This window comes from Aricia agestis, chromosome 4 (genome assembly GCF_905147365.1).
Source record: "Aricia agestis chromosome 4, ilAriAges1.1, whole genome shotgun sequence".
NCBI lineage: Eukaryota > Metazoa > Arthropoda > Insecta > Lepidoptera > Lycaenidae > Aricia > Aricia agestis.
This window is the reverse complement of record NC_056409.1, coordinates 10,356,164-10,369,841: the sequence shown is the minus strand read 5'-3', so window position 1 is coordinate 10,369,841 and position 13,678 is coordinate 10,356,164. Positions and strand designations below refer to the sequence as shown.

The following is a 13,678-nucleotide window of genomic DNA, read 5'->3' as shown; positions in this document are numbered from 1 at the left end:
AATACATTTTCATGTCACATACATCGACATTTCTGGAATACATGGTACAAATACGACTGAACATCAATGTCACATACGTGAACTGAACCAACATAATGTATTATAGAAATATTATATAGTAGATACCTCTTTTGAAGCTCACATTATTTAGTAGCGAACTGCTGGGGTCCAATGCTGATTTTAATGAAGTATATTACTGTTTCTCTGATTTATCATGCAATTTTAATATATTAACCTTCCTCTTAAATCACTCTAGATAATATGCGTTAAAACTTAAAAAGAAAAGAAATTCTAAAAATTAAAAGAAAGAAATTAAACATCTAAGGTTAGGTACAGGGGCCGCACCACGAAACCGCTTTGAGACTCAATCAATTGTACGAAAATGCCACGTCCTATTCTAACAAACGTGAAATGGCGTTCTTAGAGCAGGACACGGCATTCTCGTCCGATTGTTTGAGTCTCAAAATTGTTTCGTAGTAGGCCTACAGAATACAGATTGCGGACAACGACTTTGCTTTATAGTTTACTTAAGGTACTAGGTACCGACTGGTCAATGAAGTACCTAATACTAAGAATACTTTACTTTAAAAATTCTCACACGTACTTTACCACGTCATTGCTAAAATAGTAAATAGTTACTAAGTTCATGGAAGTGATAAAAATAACAAGATAAACCAGATATGTCTAACAACATGCATTGTGCGATATAAAATAAGTACTGATTATAAGTAAAGAATCGATGATGTTGCTCAAGTATCCGGACAATACGAAATGAGTGAGCAATTACTGAGCATTGTTGAGTATTTTGTGTATTGTTCATTGTTAACGTTCACTAGAACTGTTAACTACATTTTTGTTAATTGTTTCGACTTGTATTAAATTTTGATTGGCGAATGCTTTGTTATTATAACGGCTCAATACAATGTGTCGGCCATTCAATTTAATTTGTTTCAAGTATTGCCGCATGTTATTCTTAAATCTCAGAATACTATAATATTCCTGACAGCGGATTACTTAAGTAAGGTCTTAAGACCTTCTAAACATTTCTTTATCGAGTAAAACTTTAAAAACTTTGGAATTCTTGGTCGGTTCTTGGTGGAAATTCATGTTGAACACTAATAATACACAATTTTTCGTGCACTTTTTCCACTATATTAAGATATAACTATATATTCTGTTTTATTAGTGTTATCCTAATCTTCATAAGTGAGGCTTACAATAGGTATACCAAATACATTATACAGGCTTACCTGTAGTGACAGTACACTAAATGCAGGTAAGCCTGTATTCAGTATACTCGATACGCGTAGGTAGATATTAGATAGTAGATACCTAGATATACGTTAGGTAAGTACCTAAAATTAAGATTTAAGAGGCTTTTTCGCAAAATGTACAATTATAATAATATACATAACTAGGTACTATCAATGTAGAGATTAGAGATATTCTTGGAAACATGTTTTAGGAAATCCATACTTCCATACTAATATTATAAATGCGAAAGTGTGTCTGTCTGTCTGTCCGTCCGTCTGTCTGTCTGTTACCTCTTCACGCCCAAACTGCTGAACCGATTTTGCTGAAATTTGGCATGGAGATACTTTGAGTCACGGGAAAGAACATAGGATACTTTTTGTCCCGGAAAAATGTACGGTTACGGTGTAGTGCGCGATAAACGAGTTCTGGCGCAACGGAGTTGCGGGCGTCATCTAGTATTATATACAAGGTGTAACAAAAATAAGTGATAATACTTTAGGGTGTGTACGTGTTCCTTGTAGAGAGTTCACTGTGAAAGTAGCAGCGCTGAAAGACTAAATTTTTATTTCACTTTTGTATGGGGAAGCTCGTGACGCTCGGGCCCTTGCCCATATAAAAGTGAAAAAATTTTTTCGTCTTTCAGCACTGCTACTTTCACAGTGAACTCTCTACAATGAACAAGTACACACCCTAAAGTATTATCACTTATTTTTGTTACACACTGTATATATACGTCGTGGTTACTTTATAATTTTAAGGGCCTGTTTCACCACTTTCTGATAAAGTGCCGAATAGGCTATTCACAACTTTTTTGACAGATTCTCCATACTTCATCTGTCAAGTTGAATGGCCTATTCGGCACTTATCAGGAAGTGGTGAAACAGGCCCTTAACTCTATAATAATTTAATATTTCATGTGGAGTTATGAAGATATACCAGTAGCGGAATTACGCTATGATATAGCTGTAAACAGGCAGATGTGCATTGTGGCGAGCCGCGCTTCCTGCCCCGGCCCTGCAGAAGCGGATGCAACATACAACATATAATTTAATAGCTATAGCCTATATCAGGGGTCACCAATTAGTTTCGCTCGGGGTCCGTTTTAAGACATGAAATGACTTACTTAAATTTTTTTCATTAAACAAAGGAGAAGAGTAACCATTTTTTGTAGCTAATTATATCTCTAAAAATTTGGAGTGAAATATTGGTGCAAGCTGATAGATATTGACATTAAATCCTGGAGATGTTGAAGTCTTAAGATGAACGAAGATCATCTTCGAACATGCTCGGTCCGCACACAATGGGTCGGCGGTCCGGATGCGGACCGTGGTCCGCCATTTGGTGACCCCTGGCCTATATTATAGCTTTTAGATATACCGCGAAATCTGAGTAATTACGCGTCCGTAAGATACAACAATTTATAAACATAACATGCCAAATGCCATATTATGTTGTAATAATGTGTTGATTGTTTTTTTTTTTTTTATGAAATAAGGGGGCAAACGAGCAAACGGGTCACCTGATGGAAAGCAACATCCGTCGCCCATGGACACTCGCAGCATCAGAAGACCTGCAAGTGCGTTGCCGGTCTTTTAAGAGGGAATAGGGTAATAGGAGAGGGAAGGGAAGGGAATAGGGGAGGACAGGGAAGGGAATAGGGTAGGGGTAAGGGATTGGGCCTCCGGTAAACTCACTCACTCGGCGAAACACAGCGCAAGCGCTGTTTCACGCCGGTTTTCTGTGAGAACGTGGTATTTCTCCGATCGAGCCGGCCCATTCATGCCGAAGCATGGCTCTCCCACGTTTAACGATTCATACTAATAAGACGTAATATTTGATTACGATGAAAATTGTATGGAGAAGTTTTTGACCTTGGCAAAGGACATAGGATTTTTTTTAGTTGAAAAATCACGGTTCGGCACAACGAATTTGCAGGCACCATATTTTAATGGAATTGCATTACTAATTAAGTAGAAAGCAATAATGATACTCAGAAGGAATCGAAAACAAGTCCGCAATTACCTAAAAACCTAAACCTATTCGAAGCATGGGCTACTAGTTACTACGGAGTACGGATTGGAGACAGAATGTTGATTGTGCGCCCCCCACGGCGCCGATTCCGACTAATGGAACTTGGATGTGCGGCTCAGCTGTATAAACGTATAACTTGCTCCGTGCTCTGTACCGATTGCAACGTCCTCGGAAACCGACTTGGTGATGGTTTTTACAGTCATTTTTAAAAGAATTTGATAGATCATATTATAATCATTTCGTTAAGCCGTGGCAGTACAATAAATTGTTTGAAAAGCTATTGGCGCATTTTCTTAACCCGTCGTGAAAAAACAAGACACAATTGAATTTCTATTGTGTCTCGGTCACCGGTGACCGTATGGGGCTTGATGAATTAATTGCTTGCTGCCAACGTTAAGGTCACATCAAAGTTTTTGACAATTTTGTCTGTTTCCATACTTATTAAGAGGTATCGGATAGGCTATCAATAACTTAACTGACAGATAGAGTTATCAGTTATCGGTGAAACAGGCTCTTAACAATAAGTTATTTACGCTGAATGGTGAACTCAATTTCTTTGGAGAAATTCAGGTACTTAGATATAGAGTTTATGTTAATATTGTCATGACTTTGATATATATATATATATATATATAGGTTGATTAAATAGTTAGTGTCTAAACACACTATGCCGAAGTTACGCGGCGGAAATTCCGCATGATTACGTCAGCAATGTCAAACGCATACAATATTATAACGAACGACGGAATTTTGGCATGGTGTGTCATCGGTAATTTAAAATACATTGGAGGCGGAATCAAGCCGAACTTCCGCCGCGGAAATTCGGCATAGAGTGTTTAGACACGTAGAGTCTGAATTATGTAGATAGAGTCCCCCTATCTAGTAAAGATAACATTAAAACTTTTAATACACCTTTAATTGGCTAGTAACTTGCTGATGGTACTCGGAGCTCAACTTTTGACACTTACAAAGTTCTCCCGATGTGTTACACTGTACTCTCTAGTAAAACCTGCGGCCTCACGTTTATAACTTAAATAGCCTAAGTTTTATGTCTGTCTGTAACTGCGCACTGATATGGAAAGATACATTGAAAGGTAGATATGAAAAGTTAAATGAAATAGCAGTATTTGTAGATACGAGACTACACCTACGGGTGAAATGTACATACCCTCATACCCTGGATAACTTACGAGGTTTGCTATCTTTACAATAGTGATGAGCGAAATTGGTCACTCTTGGTCTTTTGGGGTATCAATTAATAATCAGTAGTAGTAGTATATCCCGCGACCTGTACATTTTGTGTAAAGTGTACCAACACTTTACGGAAAAACTATCACGCCTATTGATTCGTGCTAATATTTATTTATATGTAGATGTGCAGTTATCATCAGTCAGTCAAGGTGTGACGACGTGAGCCCTCACAAAGCTCGGCTCTTAGCTAGTATATTTCATCACTAGGGGCTTTATATAGTAATGTAATGTCCAAAACTCTATTAGTAATTCAATCGCTACGATATTCAATACAAGGTAATGTCTTAGTTACTAAGGAAACTGATATGAAAGAACTGTATCGTGTATCGACCTTATACGTTACGTTATAGTCACTATTATCTAAATTGCGGAATTCTGTCTGTAGCGGTCATTGACTCCCTGACAAGAAACTTGTCATATTTTCTGTACAAACCGCGATTGACAATGAAGTGACAAAATATGTGTCTAGTCTGAGGGCGATAAAGTATTTTGCAATACATGATGTGAACATAACTACTATGAATTATATCACTTTAAACTCATACATACTTAGAGATTATCATACGAAGAGTTACTCAGACGTTTTCTGATGAAACTTTAATAGTCTGTGTCTTTACAAGGCTTCAATTTGTTCTTAACTTAACAGAATGCAGTGCGAGTATTTTTCAAATAGCTCCTAGATTAGAAAGGTCAATGACCGCTGGTGCCACCTTAAATTGTCTTGACCATAAATCACTTTGAACCTTGTTACCACAGGAATAAGGTCAAAACGACGTGTTCCCTTGTGACTAAATCTTCCTTTAACGTTTCGTTACTTTTATCCTCTATAGTCTATATTATGAACGTGAATAACATAATAAATACATGGCCATGGTATAAATTAAACTCGAAAAACTATTGGCAAGAACGTGCAAATCAATTAGATTCACCAAACACACGATTATAATTATCCAGAACTATCGTAGATTGGTTTTAATGAATCAAATAAAACTTTAATTATTAAGTGTGGGAGGTTATTATTGGCTATAAAAATTAAATGCATAACTGTATAGGTACTCTGAAAACATAATTAGTTTTTGATGAGTAATATTCCACGAATCACGACTGAAAAACTAGGAATCTCAAGTCTCTAGGTTTTCACGCGAAATTAAATGTTGTTGCACTGGTTATACTCTATATCTGTACTTAGTTTCATTAAATTCGGTTAAGTAAGTTGGGCTTACACGAGGCAAACATACAAACCTTTCCTATTTAATATGTAATTAAAATTATTAAGTGCACTCTTAGCGGATAACATTCTCACTTTCGTAGTAAATAGTAATTAAACTGTATCATTAATCTCTTAGTTAACATAATTATTTCTCATCCCACGTTCACAATCACTTTTGTACTACATAGTACAAGAGCATGCCGAGTCACTCGTGATAGGAATCATCAAAATTAGTTTAGGAAATACGCGAGCGAAATCATTTTATCGCGATGTTTTATCAACACAATGTTATAAAATGTAAGTATGTAAGTTGTGTGCAGAGTGCCAGTATTAATTACGGTGAATAATAATTGAAGATGTTAGTGGATGGAGTGGATAACTAAAATTTTCTCTCATTCTCATTTTTTCCCTCACTAATCATAATTTGGAGAAATCGTCATCAAACTAGAATTTGATGAAGTAGGAAAAAACTTACCAACTTCATCAATCATCATCTAGCTAATCTATACTAATATTATAAAGCGGAACAGTTTGTTTGTTTGTTTGGACGCACTAATCTCAGGAACTATTGATAAATTATTTCAGTGTTAGATAGCCCATTTATCGAGGAAGGATAAAGGCTATATTTAATTACGGGGGAAATTATTTGAAAGAGCTTATCTCACGAACTACTGGAGCAATTTTTATGTTATTTGGCACACATAAGAAGTAGACCACATGAAGGATCATAGGCTATTTTTTGTGGACTAATTATTTGTCTGTGAAATATCAAATTTACGCGGGCGAAGCCGCGCGGAACGTCTAGTATAATATATGGCTATACATAAAATCCACATTTTTTTAATTTCGAATATTTTTTTTGGCCTTGAAGCCTCTATTTATGAAAAAAAACGAAAATTTGAAAATTGTTAGGCACTTCATCTACTAACGTCTTTAATTATTATTACAACTGAAAGTATTATATTATTACTTGACTTTCAACTCAGTATCAACTCAGTATTATAAAGCTTGCGATCGCCGTAATTGATGAAAGAGGATGATGAAATGTCAAAAAGTTCCTGTATGTATATTAGTCTTAAAAATAGTCGTAACTAAAAAAAAAGATACCAACCACTCTATATCCTGTAGAGCAAAATAAGTATTTATCATATTATTTGGTACTGTTTTGAATTTGTCTGCTCTCAACATCAAAGTCGTGTTTTTTCTAATAAGATCGAGGGATATAAAAATAGAAAGTAGACTTATTCACAGGAAATTGGGTGTTAATTAATATTATGCAGGTTGTTGGCGACACGACAAACTCGGCGGGGCCGTGGTCGCCGGGTGGCAGAGCAGTGGACTGTATCTTGAAGGGTGAAGGATGCCGGATGGAAGATTCCTGGAGAAGGAGGTGCAGGAGACGAGAAGGAAACACAGGAGTGAACTTGGTACTGCTTGGAGCGGAGTGTGGTGGAGCAGGGCTTACGCATGCATCTGCTTGGCTTGTCGGAAGTGAATGTGTATGCACCGAGAAAGTGCGTGTTTATATATGAAATTTGTACCGTTAGAGCCCGTGGGGTTCTATCGGTTGTTGTCGAACGAATGCAGTCCGTTTATTGAAATATAACATTTTACACATAATATGACATCAAATGGGATTCTTATAAGCTAATACAATGGTAAACAAACATTCTTATAAGATAAATAAACAATAAAATGTGTAAAACAAAGCCATGTAAAAAAGAGACAACAATAGTTCGAGTGCAACTATGCAAGAAAGAGACAGCAATAACAATTGTGTGAAACATACTACATTCCCGTGCGAAAGGGACAGCAATATTATAAAAATGAGACACAAGATAAACATTTTCCAATAGGAATTACTAATATGAAATCTTAAATCTAAGTGTAAACAAAAAGAGGGAATAAAACTAAGCTATTATTTACAGTCTCCCCCTCGTGCGCAAGCACCGAAACGTTTTATTCCTGGCTGCTTACGAGAATCAGACGAGAAGCTGGGCGACGAATTAGTCCGGCGGCTGTACGGACTTCTGCTACTCTAACCCGCCCGTCTGGACCTGGGAAAGTCGTTATTATTTCACCTCTAGGCCATATTCCACGGGGCATCGTTCTATCACATATTATAACGATGTCTCCGGGGTTGAGGTTGCTGTGCTGCGGGTTGCCGAGCCGAGGCATCAATTGGGGTTTGTACTCTGCTACCCATCGAGCCCAGAACGCTTCGGCCAACTTTTGCGCAGCTTTCCACGAGCGACTGTCTGCTGTGTAGTCTTTATACGAGCCGAAAGGTATCATCCCGCTTGACCTCCCAATTAGGAAGTGATTTGGGGTCAGTGATTCCTCGTTTAGATCAGGATTTACTGGTGTTAACGGTCTCGTATTTATGACATGTTCTGCTTCCAGCAACAGCGTATGCAACACTTCATCTGGGGGCGTCTTTTCTGTTAAGGTGACTCGTAATGCCGCCTTCACAGATCTCACTAATCTCTCCCAGGCGCCGCCCATGTTCGGGGCCCCAGGGGGTATTCTTTTCCAAATTATCTGTTTTCCGGAGGCGAAGACCTTCATCGCGTCGTCATTTTGCTGAAGAGCTTCCGTTACTTCTTTCTCGGCGCCCACGAAGTTGGTTCCGTTGTCGCTATATATGACCGTTGGAGTGCCACGGCGGGACATCATTCGGCGCAAGCTCATGATCATGGAGGATGCAGATAGGGAAGGCACCAGCTCCAGATGCACGGCCCGAGTGGTGAGGCACGTGTAAAGTGCGCCCCACCGCTTCTCGTGTCTTCGCCCGATCGTGACTTGCATTGGGCCAAAATAGTCAACCGCCAAGGCTGTGAACGGCGGCTGATTGTGGGCCAGTCTTTCAGGAGGTAAGTCACCCAGAGGAATTTTAGAGGGAGTTCCCCTGTAGGTTCTACACCATTGACACTTGTTGCATATATAGCGAAGGATGCTGCGTAGTCCAATTATGTGGTAGCGCTGTCGGAGCTCGTTCATCACGGTTTGGTGATTGCCGTGGTTAAATACTGCGTGCGTGTGATGCACTAACAGTCGGGTAAATTCTTCCTTCGCATGTAGGACAGGCAGATTATATTCTTCCTTAACTCTGCTATCGAGGTATAATATCCCGCTGCGGTCGAGTTTCACAGCAAGTTTGTGAAAGGGGGACCTCTTCGGAGGTCGTTGCCCAGCCTCTATCGTCTTTATATCGTCCGCGAACGAGATGTTCTGACTCCTCTTGATAAGCAGTAATTCTGCTAGTCTGATGTGATCAGGAGAGATATCCGTATTTACTTTTCTCTTGAGCAATTTGGCTTTAAATGCCTCAGCCGAGAGCAAGACGGTGGCAGCAGCGCGTACCAGGCGCTTATACTTCGAAAACCTTTCAACTTTAGGCAAGTAATCGTTATTTACATGGTCTACACAGACGTGAACCTGCTTAATTATTCTCTCCTCCCCTGAAGGGGGTAAGGGAGCCGCGGTCCGCTTTTCGCACGGCCATGTCGCGGGGTCGTCTAAAATAAAGCTAGGTCCTGTAAACCATCTGTGTGTCGAACTAAAATTCACCGGAATGCCCTTGGTAGCGTCGTCCGCGACGTTGTCGGCGCTCGGCACCCATCGCCAGTCGGCCGGGGTCGTTGTACTTTCGATCTCGGCTAGCCGGTGCGCGACAAACGACTTGAAAGTACGCGGATCGGACCTAATCCAAGCTAATACCGTTTTTGAATCCGACCAGTAATACGACTTTGTAATTTTGTAGTCAGATTCCCGTTTTACTGACTCTGCTAAGCGGGAACCAAGAACCGCGGCTTGCAACTCTAATCGCGGTATCGAAATTGGTTTTAACGGCGCTACTTTCGCCTTTCCCGTAACTAATCTAGCCGTCTTTGTGTTATTATTCATGCTAACGAAATAAACTGCGGCCGAATAAACTTTTTCGCTAGCATCGCAAAATATGTGTAACTCCCCCTCGCCAGAGGGCGGGGCAGGTACGTATCTTTCTATTTCGAAAGTCCTCAGCAAGTTTAAATTATTAATGAACGACATCCACGTAATGTGGTGTTCCTTAGTTATAGGATCGTCCCAACCTACGCCACTACGCCATATTTCCTGAATGAGGCACTTACCTACCATAGTTACCGGCGAAACTAATCCTAACGGGTCGAAAACCGACATGACGGCGCTAGTGACTTGCCTCTTGGTGGGTAAAATTTCCCCTGAAATTACACTAGATGGCGTGTTTCTGAGGTTCACGTTAAATCCTAGAGTGTCGCGAGCGTGGTTCCAAATGAGACCTAAAGTCCTCTCTGTATCGCTTTTTCCTAAAGTCGTCGCGCCGCTAATTCGCTTATCGGAAACGTCTTTTATTACTTCGGGCACATTCGACGCCCAACCGCGTAACTCGAACGAAGCGCCTAAGTTAATCCTATACATGGCATTGACCGCTTGCCTGGCTTCGTCCGCGTCGTCGAATGAGTCCAAGTAATCGTCCATATAAAAGTTCCGTTCCGCAGCTTTAGCTACCTTCGGGTACTCTGAACTAAAGTTTTGCGCGTTTTTATTTTTAACATGAATGGCCACGCACGGCGATGAGGCTGCCCCAAAAATAAGCGAGGTCATACGGTATTCTCGCGGGGGGATGTTTCTATCGTCGCCTCGCCACAGAAAACGAAGGCTGTCGCGATCCGACTCAATCACTTTTATTTGTAAGAACATCTCTTTGATGTCCGCTACTACTGCTACTTTTCCTTCGCGGAACCTAACTAAAACGCCGAAAAGCGACTGCAATAAGTCGGGCCCGGTTAGTAGCGCATCATTCAAACATTTTCCCCCATATTTAGCCGCAGCGTCAAAAACCAGTCGCACCTTACCTTTTTGGGGATGAACCACTGAAAAATGAGGTAAGTACCAGGTGCGAGGTGATGTGGCTGGGGTGCTCACTAGTTCTGCGTAACCCGAACTTAGCAAGTTATTTACTTGTTTCGAATACTCTATTTTTAAGTTTAAGTTTTTATCTAATTTGTTCTCTAGATTGTACAGACGGCTTAGAGCTTGTTTCTTATTGTCCGGCATTACTTCATTGTCGGTTTTCCACAATAAGCCTGACTCATACCGATCGCAATCGTTCATTTTATTGCAAGTTCTATTTAAGACAGTTAACGCGCGCTCGTCCGGATCCGCTTTAGGTTTACGCGGCTCTATACCTAACGATTCTATGCTAAAATAATTCCTTATCAATTCTAACGCGGGATCCTCGGACTGCGACGTTCTTACGTGACTTATGAACTGAATATTATTTAAATTACGCGAGCTTGCGTCCTGCCCGTGCAGGACCCATCCTAATTTAGTTAACGACGCCACTGGCTGGCCCTTATTTCCGATACGTAATTGTCGAGACGTAATTAAGTGCCAGTTATCTTGGCCGATGAGTATCGTAGGTTTAGCCTGCTCGTAACACAGTTCGTCTTCTAATTCCGCTAGGTGGCTGCACTGTCTAACTAGGTCCTTGCTTACGGACTGCGGCGTAAGGTTCAAATTACTAATCGTGCTTGCGTTCATTTTTTCTAGATTTCGACTACACGCGCCGCGGATTGTTAGCGATATGTTGCACGATTCGTGGTCGTCAATTTGGTTACCGCCTACCCCTTCCAACTTAAGTAGCTGGCTGCGACCCCTGGGTGCTACACTGTCCGCTACCGTACGCTCAACTAGGGTCAATGTAGAGCCCTCGTCCAGCAAGGCGTATGTAGCGGTGGTGCCCACTGGGCCACTTATCTCAACCGGCACTACTTTGAGGTAGGTGTTTGACGCACGAACGTGATTTATTGAGCTAACATTGCCGCTTGCGGGCGGCGCTGCACTGCCGCTACCGTGTAATAGCTTATTATGAGACGCTTCGCAACCGTTTATACCGCACGGAATATATTTACATCTGAAAGTTCGCCCGTGCGAGTTATTAAGACATCTAAAGCAAAGTTTACTATTTTTAGCTGCGTCCCATCTTTCCGATACGCTAAGTTTAATAAAATCTGCACAATTAATAGTCGTATGGGAGCCTGAACATACGGGACAATTATTTCTATTGGACGAGTTTGACGGCGCTTCCGTCGCGGAGCGTGGCGCCTCTGTCGCGGGGCGCGGCGTGCGATGCTTCGGCCTGAATGGTTCGGCCTTTTTAGCTGAGGGTTTGAACGCGGCTGCTACGGTATTACGCGGCTCGTACGTGACTTCGCAATCTGATCTATCACAGGAACTATCGCTATCATAACGCGTCGATCTATGAGTCCGTGTGCGAGTCGTGTTTACCGCGCGAGGTTTCATCTTGCTTCTCCTTTCCTCCCTAGCCGTTTCGTACGCGAACATCGCGCCGCACTGATCCGCCATAATATTTAAAAATCTAGCCATTAATTCGAGCTCCGGTGCTCCGGGTCGTTCAGATTTGAACTCGTACCACTTATATTTTAAAATAATATTTAACTTGTCGACTATTCGACCCACTAACTCGGGAGAATACAAATATTGTGGCTGGTTAAGTGACTTTATGGCCGCTACCGTGTTTGATATTTTACTCGCGAAACTACTAACATTGCGCCCGTCTTCCGTCATACGGGGTAAACGTTTTATGTTTTCGATTTCGGAGAGAATAAGTAGTTCTGGCCTGCCGTATCGCCGTTCTAGCGTATCTATTATTTCGTACGGGTCCGATACTGTGTATAGCAAAGCTCTAACTGTTTCGCGGGCCGCGCCTCTTAATGCTTTTCTTAACCTAGCTACATTTTGAACGTCCGAGAACATATCCGCGGTGTCATTAAAAACGGATTTAAACGCCATCCACTCCGTAATTGTTCCGTCGAAGTGGGGCAACTCATGAATGAATTTAGGCGTCGCTTCCGACCTACTCGAATTGACCGCTTGAACTATCGCGTTGGCTAGCAATGTCATGTCGCTAAGCGACGTGTTACCGGCGCGCGGTTCGATGTTTTCGGTCGGATGCGGGTCTCGTCCCGGGTTTTGAGCGCTTGTTGACGGCCTAACACATTGCTCCGAGATCCAGCCTTCAACTCGGGTTTTATTCGATCTGGGTGGCTGGTCCGCGTCGGTGGATTCTCCTAGCTCTATCCTAGCTATTTCCAGCCGACTCATGGCAGCTGCGGACGCCGCCCTAGCCCGTGCTAGTTCGGAGTTGTGATACTCTAATTCGGCCTGCAACGCGGATAATTTGCTGCTTGCTCTGTCCCCGGGGACGTTAACTATAGTGCCCGGCGCACTTCCTACATTTTCGACTACGTTGTCGATTTGTGCGGGTACTGAATTTAGTTTGGCCCTAGCGTCGGTACGCGTGCTGCTCTCCGTCGTGTCTTCAACGCCGGTGCCTCTGCTCCATGTGTTGGTCTCGTGGGTCGTGGTCTGCCCTGACGATGGCGTCTCTTCCCGCGAGGGCGTGGACTTGCCCGAGCGCAACACACGCGCGTTCTCCATTGCGCACGAGGGGCCCTAACCTTAAAACTAACACTTTTCACTTTCACTTCACTTAATGTCTTTACGTAACGCGACCTACCGAGCCTACTACTAACAGCCCGGTCAGCTTGCTACCGCGGTGACGCCGAACCGGGAATAGGATTGCAGGGAATAGGAAGGTAGGAACCTCCCGGTAGAGGGCGCGGGCGCTCACGGGTGCATCAGAGTGCGGGAGGAATGTCCGCACCCGTCGTTGCGTGCCAACTTGTGGCCCCAGAGCGTTACCGTACCGTGCCGGCGGGGTCTGACTGTTCACCTGGGTAGGTGTGTGGAGGCGTCAGGTCGTCCACAATGCTTCCGTGCGCTCTGCAGGGGCCGTTTAACACCGCTAGGTGGCCACGCACGTTAATGAGGATTGCTTCCAAGTAATCGGTGGAGGTAAGCAAAGCCAACCACCAACACTCGCGCGTA

At 42.3% G+C, this 13,678-nt stretch overlaps 1 protein-coding gene across 1 annotated transcript; it reads right to left on the bottom strand.

The window, feature by feature from the left end:
- Positions 1 to 705: 705 nt before the first annotated feature.
- Positions 706 to 13,228, bottom strand: LOC121726082. The gene is made up of 2 exons (XM_042113310.1): positions 7,640 to 13,228; positions 706 to 718 (listed from the first exon to the last, which is right to left on the bottom strand). Exon 1 carries the CDS (start codon positions 13,226 to 13,228, stop codon positions 7,706 to 7,708), a length of 5,523 nt encoding a protein of 1,840 aa, XP_041969244.1. The 3' UTR covers positions 706 to 718; positions 7,640 to 7,705.
- Between the last annotated feature and the right edge of the window lie 450 nt (positions 13,229 to 13,678).